We start from the raw sequence: 14822 nt of genomic DNA, 5'->3' as shown, positions 1-14822 counted from the left end.
GCGGAGTGCCCCAGCGAGCAAAGATGGAGTGGAGAGTGGGAGGATCCAGGGTCCACTCGTGAGGTTGAAGGATGTGGCTGAGCTGGTCGGCCAGGGAGTTCTGTTCGCCCTGGATATAGACCGCTTTGAGGTAAAGATTGTGGGCTGTGGCCCAGGTCCAAATTCGGAGGGCCTCCTGACAAAGGAGACGAGATCCGGTGCCGCCTTGCTTGTTGATGTAGTACATGGCGACTTGGTTGTCCGTGCACAGGAGAAGAACCTGAGGATAGAGAAGGTGCTGGAAGGCTTTGAGAGCATAAAACATGGCTCTGAGCTCCAGGAAATTGATGTGATGTTGGCGCTCCTGAGGGGTCCAGAGTCCCTGGGTGCGCAAATCCCCTATGTGAGCTCCCCATGCATAGGGGGAGGCATCTGTGGTGATGATCATGGAATGAGGGGGTGGATGCAAAAGGAGGCCCCTGGAAAGATTTGAGGAGTTCAACCACCATTGAAGAGATCGCTGAAGAGACGATGTCACAGAGATGGGATGAGAAAGAGGATCCCTGGTCTGTGACCATTGGTTGGCGAGGGTCCATTGCGGTATCCTCAGATGGAGTCGCGCCAGAGGAACTACATGGACTGTCGAGGCCATGTGACCCAGAAGAATCATCATCTGGCGAGCAGGGATGGATGGTTGTAGGAGCACCTGTCGACAGAGGTGAAGTAGTGTCCGGTGCCGGTCGGCAGGGAGGAACGCTCTCATGAGGTTGGTATCGAGAAGTGCTCCGATGAACTGAAGGCGCTGCGTGGGAAGCAGATGCGACTTGGGATAATTGATCTCGAACCCCAAGAGATGGAGGAAAGAGATGGTGTGGTGAGTTGATTGCAGCACAAGTGGTGAGGTTGTTGCTTTCACCAACCAATCGTCCAAGTAGGGGAACACTTGAAGGTTGTGGGACCTGAGACAGGCCGCTACCACAATCAGGCACTTGGTGAACACCCTGGGTGATGATGCGAGACCAAAGGGTAGCACTTTGTACTGATAGTGGTGATTCAGTATCTGGAATCGGAGGTAGCGACGTGAAGCCTGATGGATTGGGATGTGAGTGTAGGCCTCCTTGAGGTCCAGGGAACATAGCCAGTCGTGTTGAGACAGAAGAGGATAAAGTGTGGCAAGGGAGAGCATCCTGAATTTTTCCTTGACCAAACACTTGTTGAGGTTCCTGAGATCGAGGATAGGACGAAGATCCCCTGTTTTCTTGGGTACCAAGAAGTAGCGGGAGTAAAATCCCTGACCTCTTTGGTCTGGTGGAACTTCTTCGATGGCATTGAGAAGGAGGAGGGATTGGACCTCCCTGAGGAGGAGAGGAGTCTGGGAGGAGTGAGAAGCAGACTCTACGGGAGGATGGTCTGGAGGAAGAGTCTGAAACCTTAGGGAGTATCCGTGACGGATGATGTTTAGAACCCACAGGTCTGATGTGATGGTCTCCCAGCGCCGTAGAAAGATGGTGAGGCGGCCCCCGATAGGTTGAGGCAGAGGCAGCGAGGGTTGAAGACTGGCTATGCCCTGGAGAAAGGAGTCAAAAGGGCTGAGGAGGCTTAGATTGAGGGAGAGGCTTAGCTGTCTGGTGAGATTGCGAGCGAGCCTGAGAGTGCTGTTGTTGTTGTTGGCGAGGCCGACGAGATTGCTGTTGAGGAGGATTCAGCGGCCTAGCAGAAAAGCGACGTTGGTAAGAAGACTGAGGTCTGTATGGTCGTGTCGGCGGAGTCTTCTTTTTAGGCTTAATGAGGGTGTCCCATCTCGTCTCATGAGCCGAAAGTTTTTGTGTGGTGGTATCTAGAGACTCCCCAAAAAGTTCATCACCAAGACAGGGCGCGTTGGCAAGGCGGTCTTGGTGGTTGACATCCAGGTCAGATACTCTCAGCCAGGCAAGGCGTCGCATGGCAATTGCCAGAGCAGAGGCACGGGAGGAAAGCTCGAAGGAGTCATAGATTGAGCGTACCATGAACTTCCTGAGCTGAAGGAGGGTAGAAATTTGTTGCTGAAACAATGGGACCTTGCGTTCAGGGATGTACTTTTGCAGAGCAGAAAGTTGTTGTACCAGATATTTCATATAAAAAGAAAAATGAAATGAGTAATTGTTGGCTCTGCTAGCCAGCATGGCATTCTGGTATAGGCGCTTTCCAAATTTATCCATTGTTTTACCCTCTCTGCCAGGAGGGGTGGAGGCATAGACACTGGATCCATGAGATTTCTTGAGAGTGGATTCTACCAGGAGGCTCTCATGTGGCAACTGGGGTTTATCAAATCCCGGAATAGGGATGACCCGGTATAAACTGTCCAGTTTCTTAGGGGCACCTGGAACAGTAAGGGGGTTCTCCAAGTTTTTATAAAACGTCTCCCGCAGAATATCATGGACGGGGAGTTTGAGAAATTCCTTGGGGGGTTGGTCGAAATCCAAGGCTTCTAGAAAGGCCTGGGACTTCTTGGAGTCGGACTCAAGTGGGATGGAAAGAGCCCCAGACATCTCCCGAAGGAATTTTGTAAATGAGGACTGCTCGGGTTTGGAGGTGGATTCAGCCATGGAGGGTTCCTCATCAGTGGAAGAGGCATCCTCCTCGGTACCGAGTGGGGATTGCTCCCATAAGTCAGGGTCCCTGATGGCCGGCTCAGCATGGCGGGTTTTAGAAAGGGACTTGCCAGATCTCATGGATACGGTGCCGGGGGATGAAGACCGGTGCCGATCTCTGTCCCGGGAGGAGTGGTGTCGATCCCGGTCCCGAGACGATCGATGTCGATCTTGGGTTCGGGATGGGTCCTCCGACGTGCAGGTCTGTAGTGTAGGCTGTGCCGATAAGACCGGCATCGAAGTGTTCATCGGTACCGAGGGGGTGGCCACTGGCGTAGTGGTGCGAGGCTCGGGCCGGACCGGTACCGGAAGGAGTGGTGCCAGCAGGGTTGGAAGCAGTTCCTGAAGCTGGTGCTCGAGTTGCTCCTGTAATTTAGTTTGGAGGATGGCCGAGATACGGTCCTCCAATGGGGGCACCGGTACCGTTTTACTTTTCTTCGGTACCATAGGTGCCGCTCTACGCTCCGGTGATGAGGAGGCCGATGAAGAGGCACTCACCGTTATCGGAGCGGAGCGCTTACGGGACTTGCGGGACGTCGGAAGGACCGGTGTCACCGCCGTGGCTGGAGGGCGCTCGAGGGAAGTGGAAGGCTTCTTAGCAGGCTTACCTGGCGCCATCGACCCCGCAGAAGGATCAGGTGGTGTCGATGTTGACGGTGCCGATTTCGGCGGTGCCGTCGACGTCGGGGTCGGATCCATAGCAGAACCGGTGCCGAAGAGGAGATTCTGCTGAATTTGTCTATTTTTAAGTGTGCGTTTTTGAAGAGTCGCACAGCGGGTGCAGGTGTCAGCCCGATGTTCCGGACCCAAGCACTGTAGGCACCAGTTGTGTGGGTCCGAAAGGGAAATCGGGCGTGCACACCGCTGGCACTTCTTAAAACCCGGCTGAGGGGGCATGAAGGGGAATACGGCCTCAGCGAAATCAAAGCCGGAGGCTTGTATGATGGCAACAGGCCCCGCCGGGGCCTGTTGAAAAATAAAGGAAAAAATAAAGTTTTTTTTTTGTTTTTTTTTTAGATTAGACAGAAAACAGAAAAAACCCGAAGGAAAAAGGCAGAAAAAATCAGAATAACGCGAGCGGGAAGGCAAAAAAGGAGTGTTCAACAGCCGTTGAAAGCACATGCGTCTTCTTCGCTCCGCGGAAACGAAGAAACTGGAGACCACGCACTCCTCCGTCGGGCGGGAAGGCACTCGCGCATGCGCGGTGCGGCCAACTAGAACTTTCTAGTTAAAAAGGTCCGTACCGGGGCTCCGTCGGTGACGTCACCCATAAGTTAAGAATATGCTGCCTGCTTGTCCTGGGATAAGGGATGTTACCAGTGGTGTGCTTCAAAGTTCGGTTCTTGGGTCTGTTCATTTTAACATATTTCTAAGCGATATTGCTGAAGGGCTATCTGGTAAGGTTTGCCTTTTTGCAGATGATAGCAAAATCTGCAATAGGGTAGACACCCCTGATGGTGCGGGTAACACGAGGAAGGATCTAGCTAAGCTTGATGAATGGTTCACAATTTGGCAGCTAAAATTTAATGCTACGAATGCAAGGTCATGCATTTGGGCTGCAAAAAACCGAGGGAACGGTACAGCTTAGGGGGTAGAGGATTTTTGTGCACAATAGAGAAGCGGAACTTGAGTGTCATAGTATGTGATGATCTTAAGGTGGACAAATAGGTTGAAAAGGCAATGGCAAAAGCTAGAAGAACGCTTGGATGTACAGGGAGAGAAATGATCAGAAGAAAAAAAAGAGGTAATTATGCCCCCCTATAAGGCTCTGTTAAGACCTCATTTAGAAGACTGTGTACAATTCTGGAGATCACACCTTCAAAAAGATATGAACAAGATAGAGTCAGTCCAGAGCATGGCTATAAAATGGTCAGTGTTCATCATAAAGCCTATGGGGACAGACTTAAAGATCTCAATATGTATACTTTGGCGGAAAGGCAGGAGAGGGGGAGATATGATAGAGACGTTTAAATACCTATGAGGCATAAACGCACATGAGGCGAGTCTCTTTCAACTGAAAGGAAACTCTGGAATGAGGGAGTACAAGATGAAGGTGAAAGGGGGTGGATTCAGAAGCGACCTCAGAAAATACTTTCTCATGGTGGTGGTGGCTGCATGGAATGGCCTCCCAGTGGAGGTGGTGGAGACAAAAAATGTATTTAAATTCAAGAAAGCTTGGGACGAGGACATTGGATCTCTAGAAAACTGCAATTCTATAAAAGTTATTTGCCCATTGTAGAATGGCGTTGTAGTTAGTGCCAATTTTATAGGTGATATATACAGAATCAGGCCCCAAGTGCTTCTGCGTTAACCTGGAGCAGGTATTGTATATTAACATATGATTGGCAATAAAAATACTGGAAATGCCCCTTTCTGAAGCAGCGTTAGTTTTAGGCTTGCGACACATTAAAATTCTGCATTATATTGTGCTTAGCCCATAACTTAATGCATTTTAATAGAAGGGCAATGAGAATTCTATAAATCATTTCTTATACTTGATAGAAATATTTCATAAATGTAATATATGATATGATGGAATAGTTTGATAAAAAGCATCAGAGAAGTACACTCAGAGAGACATTCAGGTATACCCTATTTGTCAGGGTTTTCTTGGCCTAAATGCCTGCACCTAAGTCAGGTGCCCAACAGGTTCCTAACTGAAAAACACGCCCACGTTTAACTCTGCGCTTTGCACTAGGCGCCCAACTGTTATAGAATCATGCCTACCAAGTTAAATGTCCAACTTTCAATTAGTGCCAATTAAGAGGTGCTGTGTACCGATCAGTGCAGATTTAGCTTATTACTCAATTAAGTCAGGCATCTACTTTGACTACCCTCGACCACAAGAGGACATCCGCTCAAACTCAGGGGAGGGAAGTTTCGTGGAGACGCCAGGAAGTACTTCTTCACGGAGAGAGTGATCGAGCACTGGAACAAGCTTCCAGTGCAGGTGGTCGAGGCACGCAGCATCCCAGACTTCAAGAACAAATGGGATACCTATGTGGGATCCCTACGAGGTCATGCCAAGGGATAGGGTCACTAGGACTTGAATGAGCGGGTCAGTAGAGTGACAGTATAATTACAATTATACTTTAGGGGGTCAGAAGACTTAAGAGGGTGGGTAAATAGTGTGGGCAGACTTGATGGGCTATAGCCCTTATCTGCCGTCATCTTTCTATGTTTCTAGGCACCTAACTTTAGGCGCACTTTACAGAATTTGTGGGTTAGCGTCTCCTTTTTATGAACCCAGCTGTATTCCAGTTTGAATATAGACCTTCCAGTTTTTCCTGGAAGAGATCAAACACGCAGCTCCTGATTGGTACAGGAACTCTGTTTCAATTAGATTTCAAAAAAGCTTGTTGTTTTTAGTTAGATAAGATAATCAAACATTATTTTTTGTGGGAGCTCTTACTGAAGCTTATTATAGATCATATCCATTTATTAATATTAACTTGATATATTAATGCCAGTAATTATCTTAAGAGTAAATGCATCTCTACAAATATTTTGCAGCCGATACATTTTTTGACCAGCGTTTAGGATCTGGCACTCCCTTCCTTAGGTCCAAACAGAACAAGTAAAAGATGACATCAATAAATAAAAGTGAATCCAAATGCATTTTAATGACGGAATGAAAGAGAAGGGAAGCTGATGTGTTAAAATGGCAGGCAGTGGGCATTGTTAAGAAGTCTAGGTCTCCAAGTCCATCCTTGTCTGGTTCATAATTTGATATAGAGAAGGCCACCCTCTAATCAAAAACTGTGTGTGTAGGGGAGAAGGGGAGCTAAGTCAGATTTTTATATAGTATGAGCAAGAATGTTATACAAATAAAAAAATGCAAACTTATAGGGCCTTAGTTCATTCGTGTCTATATTTTCTTTAGGGTATTCAGTATATCTTATTTTCAGAGGGTCCTCTTATGACCTCTTTGTCTTGCTCAGTAGTGATGCATCTTCGTGGCTTTCTTTTTAGTGAAGTACATTTGGTTTTCCCAATATAGTATCTTGAGCTTCCTATGCGCTTCCAGATTAAACATTTTAATCACTTTGAGAATGAAATTACCAGATGCCAGAATCCTGTTTGTTTGTATACTTACAATGAGTCCAACAACTCCAAGGGGACCAGGGGCACCTAATTCTCCCTAAAAGGAAATAAAAATGAACACGGTTACAGATTTTTGGAAGTACACAGGCAAATAAATGATTCACTGTTTACAGGACAGGACAGGAACAGCCCCATTTCTAGAACTTCCAACTTCCATGATTTGTTAAAGAATGAGTTAAGATTCCTGACACAGGATTTCTTTGTTTTGTTGCAGCTTCTGTAGTTGTATTTGAGCCTGGCTTTATTCACAGAAGGTATGATTTATAAAAGAAAAGAAAGAAATCTTACTATAAGTATCTGGCGAGAAGAAAAACAAGATGAAGAAATAATATAGAGTGGAAGAAACATAGATAAAGAGAAAGGAGAACAGAAAGAAAATATATCAAAAATATGAAAAACAGTACATACAAATAGGATAGCAAAGACAGATAAGACTACACAAAAATAGAAAGAAGAAATAATTCAAACATAAACAAATGCAGGGGGATAGAAAAGTAGCAACAAATAAAGTAAAACAAAATACTGTATTTTTCGCTCCATAAGACACACTTTTTCCCCCAAAAGTGGGTGGAAATGTCTGTGCGTCTTATGGAGCGAATATAACAATTTGTTACCCCCCCCCATGGTACCTTTTTAAATTCTAGTGGTCCAGCGGTGTACTGGCAGGAATGAGTTTTCCACGCTCCTACCCCTCCATTGCTGGACGGCTGCCTCATCATATCTTGCGGCCAGTGGCACACAAGGCAGGAGCGAGCTTTTTGCGCTCCAGCCTGGCCCCAGCTGCTCCCTGAATGGCTGCCGTCAGTTCTCATGGGACTCACGAAGGGAGGGTAGGGAAGGGGGCTGGGTTCAGAGCCTTGCAGTATGAGAAGGAAAGGGGGCTGGTGCAAAGCCTGGTAGGGAAGGGGGGTTCAGGGTGCAGAGCCTGGCAGGGAGAGTAGGGTTGGGTGCAGAGCCTGGTATATTTTATTAAATATATCAGTACACAATTTAGTTCAGAATATTTTTTTTCTTGGTTTTCTTCTTCTAAACCTAGGAGCGTCTTATGGTCAGGTGTGTCTTATAGTGCGAAAAATACAGAATACATAGGCCTTCTACTACTTATTTAGATAGTGTTACCAGACGTAAAATGCAGTGCTGTATGTGAGAGGCCATGAAATCTAGTCGACAAACAAGACACATAAATGATTAGTTTCATTTACATTGGATTAGATTGAATTTATTGCATTTGATATACCGCTTGAACATAAGTATTAAGTGGTTTATAATACTAATACATAGGCATTGAGCTATACTCTCTGTCCCTAACGGGCTCACAATCTAATTAAAGCATACAAGAGAAGACATCACTTATATTACAGCGATATATAATTAAAAGGGAAAGAAAAGAAAGTACCCCAGGGAAAGTATAGAACATTGAAAACAACAACAACAAAAAAACAAAAATCAAAGATCCAAGAAAAAGACATACTATAAGAAAAATAGAATAGTTAAACTAACAATATAAATTAATAAATATCAATATCAGGAAAACGAGAAAGATAAAAAATTAAACTAAAGCACTCTAGATAGTTTCTAGTTCCAAGCTTCATTTCAGACCAATAACCAGAATAAACGCCTCAATTTTATCATACAAGAAAGGCCAGATACAGTGTTTAGCTAGACGTTAGTTAATGAACTTTGGATGGATCCATAGTGAAGATGAAAGAGAACAGGTTTCAATAGCTTCTGGAAGGAGAAGTATTATATCCCCTTGAAGAAATCATGAAGTATGGAATTTCAAAGGCAGGGACCCGCCTATGAGAAGGTCCTTTTCCTAGTTGCTTGAAGTTTTTTTCTCTTAGACCTGGGATTTCAAATTGGTCATGAAATGATGATCTTAGAGTTCTACTGGGTTGATATTTGGCTAGTTTTTTTATGTAGATAGTCAGGAAGTAGAAGATGCCAGGCTTTGAAAACTAGGTAAAGTAGCTTGAATTCAATCCACTTAGCCATTGGCAGCCAGTGCAGCTTGAACAGAATCAGAGTAATATGGTATGGGAGAACCAGCATTAGTAGTCGAAGCGCACCTGCTGCATTAAGTGCTGCTTGTTCAGCACAGGTGGGACTCATACAGGAGACAACTTCAGCTGGCAGGGCTTGGCATCTCTGCTACCAAAGGTAGTATTTTATTGTTGTGACATTGGTGGGGGGTAGGGGGAGAGGGAGGAGAGAGAGAATACCAGGCCTTCTCAGTCCACCTATGGGAACCCCCAAAAATGGCCTTCTAGCTTTGCTCCTGGTGTGAACTGTATGCAGATATGGATAGTGAACCAATGAAGTGACATCAGAAGAGGGGTTATGTGAATATAGTGCAGGCATCAACACAACATTGACCCGCAAAGTACAACTAATCCAAAACCCAGCAATTAGACTTAGTTTCAAGCTAAAAAAATATGACCCAGTCTCCACATATTTCAAACAGTTACACTGACTACCCATCACTACTCGAATAATTTTCAATACCATGTTTACATATATTGGCACAAAGACATGGAACAACTTCCCTACAACCATCAGATTTGAACTGAACTATCCCACTTTCTGAAAGAAACTAAAGACTTATCTCTACGACACCATATTCAACATAGAAAATTTCCCCAAGACTACAGAACACCTTGCTATCTCAATGACACTATGCACACTGTCATCCACATGACCTTAGACTATAAGTTACCTCCTCCTTCTACCTCGCAACACCACTCCTTCAACAATACTAGTGTGATCATGTGACCAGGCTGATTTGTATTACCTGTCACATATCCACCCCCAGACATCTTTATTCTCCAAGTCTCTGTTAAAATACAACATACACATATAGGGTTAAATACACAACACTATACAGTCCCTTAAAATCCATGACCAGGGGTCTTTCCAACCCTCCTGGCCATTCTCCAGGTCCTCCCTGTTCCTCCCAGGTCCTCCCTGGACTCTGTCTTCTCCAGGCTTCTCCTGAGTCCTTCCTCTGAACCTCCATTGGCCCTCTCCATCTTTGGCAGCCTCCAGTGCCATTATCGGTCACTCCGCTGATTGCCATCGTCCCAACTGGTCTCTCCGCCGACACTCCTTAGATCTTGGCCAATGCGCCCAGGGTCTCTCAAATTGCTTCACCTGGGGTCCTCTCTGACAGCTCTCGGTGCCATCACCGATCTCTCTGCCGGTTGCCACCAACCCCACCAGTCCCACCGCCAATCAGCCACCTGATCCCCTTAGCCTTGGACTCTGCCAGCTCTTCCAGCTGCATCTTGTGAGGCCACTGCCAGACCCTCGCTCCCTGGCCTCTTGGGTCCCCAGCACCTGGTCCCACCGCTGGTTGTCAAGCCTGAGCCACTCCTCGACTCCAGGTTCTACCGGGCCCTCCAGTTACTTTTAGCTCTCTTCGCCGGTGTATAGGACCGTCCCACCACCAGGCATCTGTTCTCCACTACACCAGTCCCTCCTGTCAGGACTGGTCAACCTGACCACTCTACTCCACTGCACCGGGCCCCCTACCAGCTCTGGCCTTCAGGGTTTACCAGAAATTAGGCCAGAGGCCAGCATTCCTCCTCCCGAGAGTTGCTCAGCTCCTGAAGGAGCTTCTTGCCTTCTGAGCTCTCTATGCTGGCCAGTGACAGGTAATCCACCTATCACAACTAGTTTCTCTCTTCTTGTTTTGTACCATCTCTCAATCTGTATTGTAATGCATCTTCTGTAGCATCCTTATACTGTACTAAATTGTGTCTCCTCAAATTATACTCTAAGTTGTCTTGAAGCTATTTAGGTATAGTGTGACTCATAAATCCCAGTTAAGACTAAATTAGATTAGAATCTGGGAAAGGGCTGAAGTGGAGACAGATTGTTCACCGGAATGTTGCAGCAGCTGAAGCCGTGCTAAACACCTATTTCATCCTTGGCTTTACCACCACTTGCTGGCAATGAAATTTCTCCTGTGCTTATCCCATTTCTGCCTTTCATCTAGACTAGCCTCAGAATTGACATTTTCTGCTGTTTACGTTAGTAAAGGAGGGGGTTAGTTGTTATGGCTTTTGTAACAAAGCTGGGATGCAGGGGGTGGGGGGGTGGGGGCAGGTGAAGATGGTATTTAGTTTATAATTTTCATATAGATGCTCAATTAAGTATATAGGGATAACACGGTTTATTTTTTGAGCCCTATCAATAATGCCAGATTATTAAAAAATTTAATTAAAAAAATCTAAATGCACTATTAAGCACCAGCACTTTAAGAGAAAAAAGAATATTAGACTGATGAAGAGGTTGGTGTTGTCAATCTGTGTGTGGAGATTGTTATACACACAGTTACACTGCTGAGGTCTATAAATAGACTATTTAAGGTAGTTGTTCATATGAGTTTGAAGTTTGAGGCATTCTATTACTTACTGGATTTCCATCTAGTCCTGGAGGTCCCCTCTCTCCCAAATCTCCTGGAAAACCCTTTAAGAAATAAGAAACAAAACCATTGTTGGTTTTTTTTAAGCAAATACTAGAAAACAAAGGAAATTGGCTCCATACAGTATAAGACATTAGGAAAAATAATATCAAAACAATTCTCAGTAATATTTTAATGGATGAGAAAATGCAGAAAACGTCATCTGGACAGAAACAACTTGAAAGGAATATTAATGCTGCATTCTATAGTAGCACGAAGGGCCCAAGAAACATTTTAAACTCTAGAACAGGAGTGTCAAAGTCCCTCTTCGAGGGCCGCAATCCAGTTGGGTTTTCAGGATTTCCCCAATGAATATGCATGAGATCTATTTGCATGCACTGCTTTCATTGTATGCTAATAGATCTCATGCATATTCATTGGGGAAATCCTGAAAACCCGTCTGGATTGCGGCCTTCGAGGAGGGACTTTGACACCCGTGCTCTAGAACACGGACTCTGTCGGGACAAAACCAAACCTGATGATATGGCAGGCCATTTTCTGTTTTCCCCCCTATTTAAATGTTTATTAAATCACATTTTAACAGCAATGTACAAGGTACCAAAAAATCTTAATAGCACCATGAAGAATCACATTTTATCCGTTTTCTTCCTTCTTAATTCCTCCTCTCCCAGGAGCCTCTTAGCCAGTTCAAACTAACCCCCCTCCTTTACCATAGCGTAGCGCGGGTTTTAGCACCGGCAGCGGCGGTCGCTGCTCTGATGCTCATAGGAATTCTACGAGTGTCGGAGCAGTTGCCGCTGCCGGCGCTAAAACCCACACTATGCGTTAGTAAAAGAGGGGGTTAGTTGTTATGGCTTTTGTAACACAGCTGGGATGGGGGAGGTGGAGGGGGTAGGAGAAGATGGTATTCAGTTTATAATTTTCATATAGATGCTTAATTAAGTATATAGGGATAACACGGTTTATTTTTTGAGCCCTAACAATTGTCAGTTTTCCATTATGCCAGATTAACTAAATGGCTAACTCTCATACTCTTTTACAAGTGAATACTTCCTTATTACATCATAGGGATAAGGGATATTCTGGCAACTTTCCTTTAGATTAGCATCCTGGTTCTTAAGATATTGATGAGTCCTTAATTTGGAAATTTTATACATTATGTCCAATTCTGCATCCCTGAAGAAGGCATCTCTCACTAAAACATGTTAGGTTCTATAGGATATCATTAATATTTTGGATACTTTATCCAGGAAGAAGCCTCATCCTTTTGACCCCACTTCTAGGTGTTTTGTTTTTGCATTTGTACTTAGGGTTATTGTTCAGTAGGATTACTAATAGATTACTGTATCAGTTCCAATTAATTCAAAATACAGTTTAAAAAATTAAATATTATGCACATTGATATCGTGTAATTATTAGTACGTGGTTACAGTTTAAAATCCTAACCCCAGGTTTCAAGGTTTTGTTGCCTGATCATTCTTTCAACGTTGTCAATTTAGTGATCCCTCACACTGCTTCTGTAGCTCTACAATCTAACAAATGGAACTTACTGAATGTCCCATTTCATAGGATAATATACCTAGAATCTACTTGAATATCTGCATTCAGATACTAGGTACACTTCCCCCTCCGTATTTGTGAGGGTTAGGGGCAGAGCCAGACCGCGAATATGGAAAAACCGCAAATAATATTTAGGCCAGTTCTGCCCTTATCCCCCGCTTCCCTTGGCTATCTTTAGCCCTGTGAGCCCCCCCTTAAGCCTTACCTGGTGGTCTAGCGGGTTTTCAGGCAGAAGCGATCTTCCCACGCTCCTGCCCCATGCAGATCGCTCACAGGAAATGGCTGCCTTGAGCTCCTGTAGTCTCTCGAGCCATTTCCTGTGAGCGATCTGCACGGGGCAGGAGCGTGGGAAGATCGCTCCTGCCCCCAAAACACGCTAGATTACCAGGTAAGGCTTAAGATGGGGGGCTTACAGGGCTTAAAATAGCCCGAAAAATGAAAGCAATTTTTTTTCATTTATAACTGCAAATAAGCGAATCCGTTGATACGGAATTCGCGAATACAGAGGGGGAAGTGTACATTATATGTGGAATAGACTTCCCCAGCATATCAAATCAAATGCCAATTACTTATCCTCCCCCCTTTTTACAAATCCGTAGCGTTTCTTTTAGCAGCAGCTGCGGGGGTAACAGCTCCGAAGCTCATAAAATTCCTATGAGCGTCAATGCTTTTACCTCAGTGGCCAGCGATAAAAATCCCTAACGCAGCTTGATAAAAGGGGGGCGTATGTTTGATATTTGTGTCGCATCGTTGATTGTATATTTTACTCCCTTTTTAGGGACAAAGTGGTACAAAATAGTGAATGAAGAAAATTTAGAGCTTTGAAAATAGAAACCTTAAGATCTAATCTTCTATTTCTGCATCGCTCATACCTAAGTAAGCTCATGGCAACTTATAGAGAGGGATGAGGATGGAAGGGGGGAGGGTCAGGAGAAGAGAGGGGGGAGAGGGGGGAGGAAGAAGGGGAGGATACAGGTGATTAAGTGTCAAATAGCTGAGTTTTCAATTTCTTCCGGAATATGGTGTGGTTAGGTTCCATTCTGATCGCTTCAGTAAGGTCATTCCAAGTTTTTACTCCCAAGAAAGGTGAGCATGGAGTCTAACATTCTTCTAAAAAGATGTCTAACATTCTTCTAAAAACCTAGAAAGATAACCGGATAGTGAGAAGGTCCTGATTCCAAATTCCATTAAGGTCTACAGAGAAGAAGAGGAAAAACTTTACCGGCCTACCCATCTTGCCCCTCTTTCCGGGAACGCCAGTCAACCCCTTTGAGTCAGAAATCGAGAAAAAAAACAACAGAGAAAGTTTCTGGGTTAGAAAAAGCGAACAAATACAATTAAAATCACAATTTAACTGTCCACATGATAATACCCAATTTACTTCAAAAAAGGGCTGCTTCAAGAGGGGGAGCGGAAGGGACAAAAGATCCCCAGTCCTGCCTCTGTTTTTCACATGCTCACACAAGTGATAAATCCCTCTCTTTGAAATGCCATCACCAACACCACATGCAAGTAAATACGGTTGCAAAAAGGAGACCCTCCCCTATTTTAGGAATCTTCTTGTATCAAATGCCCTTTAGAACAGCTTTGAACCTCGGCAACACCACCCTGCGTTCAATTGTTATTCATTACACAGAGCTTTGTGTGTTCTGTCGTGATTGGATCTTATATTATCATTTCATTATTTTAGATTAGATATAAATATTTTTTTCTTATATATCATACTTATTTATAAATAGCAAGAGGTATTTAGCTTTTATACTGTGGTCAAATTTAGAGACATGTCTCTAAGTCTGACCACAGAATAAAGCTAAGTACCTCTTGCTATTTATAAATAAGTATGATATATAAGAAAAAAAAATATTTATATCTAATTTAAAATACTCCTAACTTACCCCCTTTTTTTACTAAGGCGTGCTAAAGATTAGCACACGCTAAATGCTAACGTGGCCATAAAATATAATACTATATAGCTAGGTAGGACTTCTCATTGCAAAAGTAGATGAATAAAGTGTATATCTGACTTATAAAATAAATTAATTGGATCTTCACATACACTCAGAATTGTGAAATTTGACCTAGATCTGTTGAAACACTTGAAAGCTAAGTGGGAATTTTTTTTC

General features: G+C 44.2%; 1 protein-coding gene across 1 annotated transcript in view; it reads right to left on the bottom strand.

Moving 5' to 3' along the window:
* LOC117367941 (collagen alpha-1(XXVII) chain B-like) overlaps positions 1–14822 on the bottom strand; it is a 299681-nt gene that overhangs the window by 180153 nt on the left and 104706 nt on the right. Inside the window, exons 12-14 of the mRNA XM_033961061.1 lie at positions 13922–13966; positions 11130–11183; positions 6706–6750 (exon numbers count right to left, since the gene is read on the bottom strand). Coding sequence (XP_033816952.1) covers positions 6706–6750; positions 11130–11183; positions 13922–13966 — 144 coding nt within the window. The remainder of the gene's footprint in view (positions 1–6705; positions 6751–11129; positions 11184–13921; positions 13967–14822) is intronic.

The sequence above is a fragment of the Geotrypetes seraphini genome, chromosome 10, assembly GCF_902459505.1.
Source record: "Geotrypetes seraphini chromosome 10, aGeoSer1.1, whole genome shotgun sequence".
NCBI classification, from domain to species: domain Eukaryota; kingdom Metazoa; phylum Chordata; class Amphibia; order Gymnophiona; family Dermophiidae; genus Geotrypetes; species Geotrypetes seraphini.
Note: the sequence above shows the minus strand (reverse complement) of the source record. Positions and strands in the feature narration are given on the sequence as shown.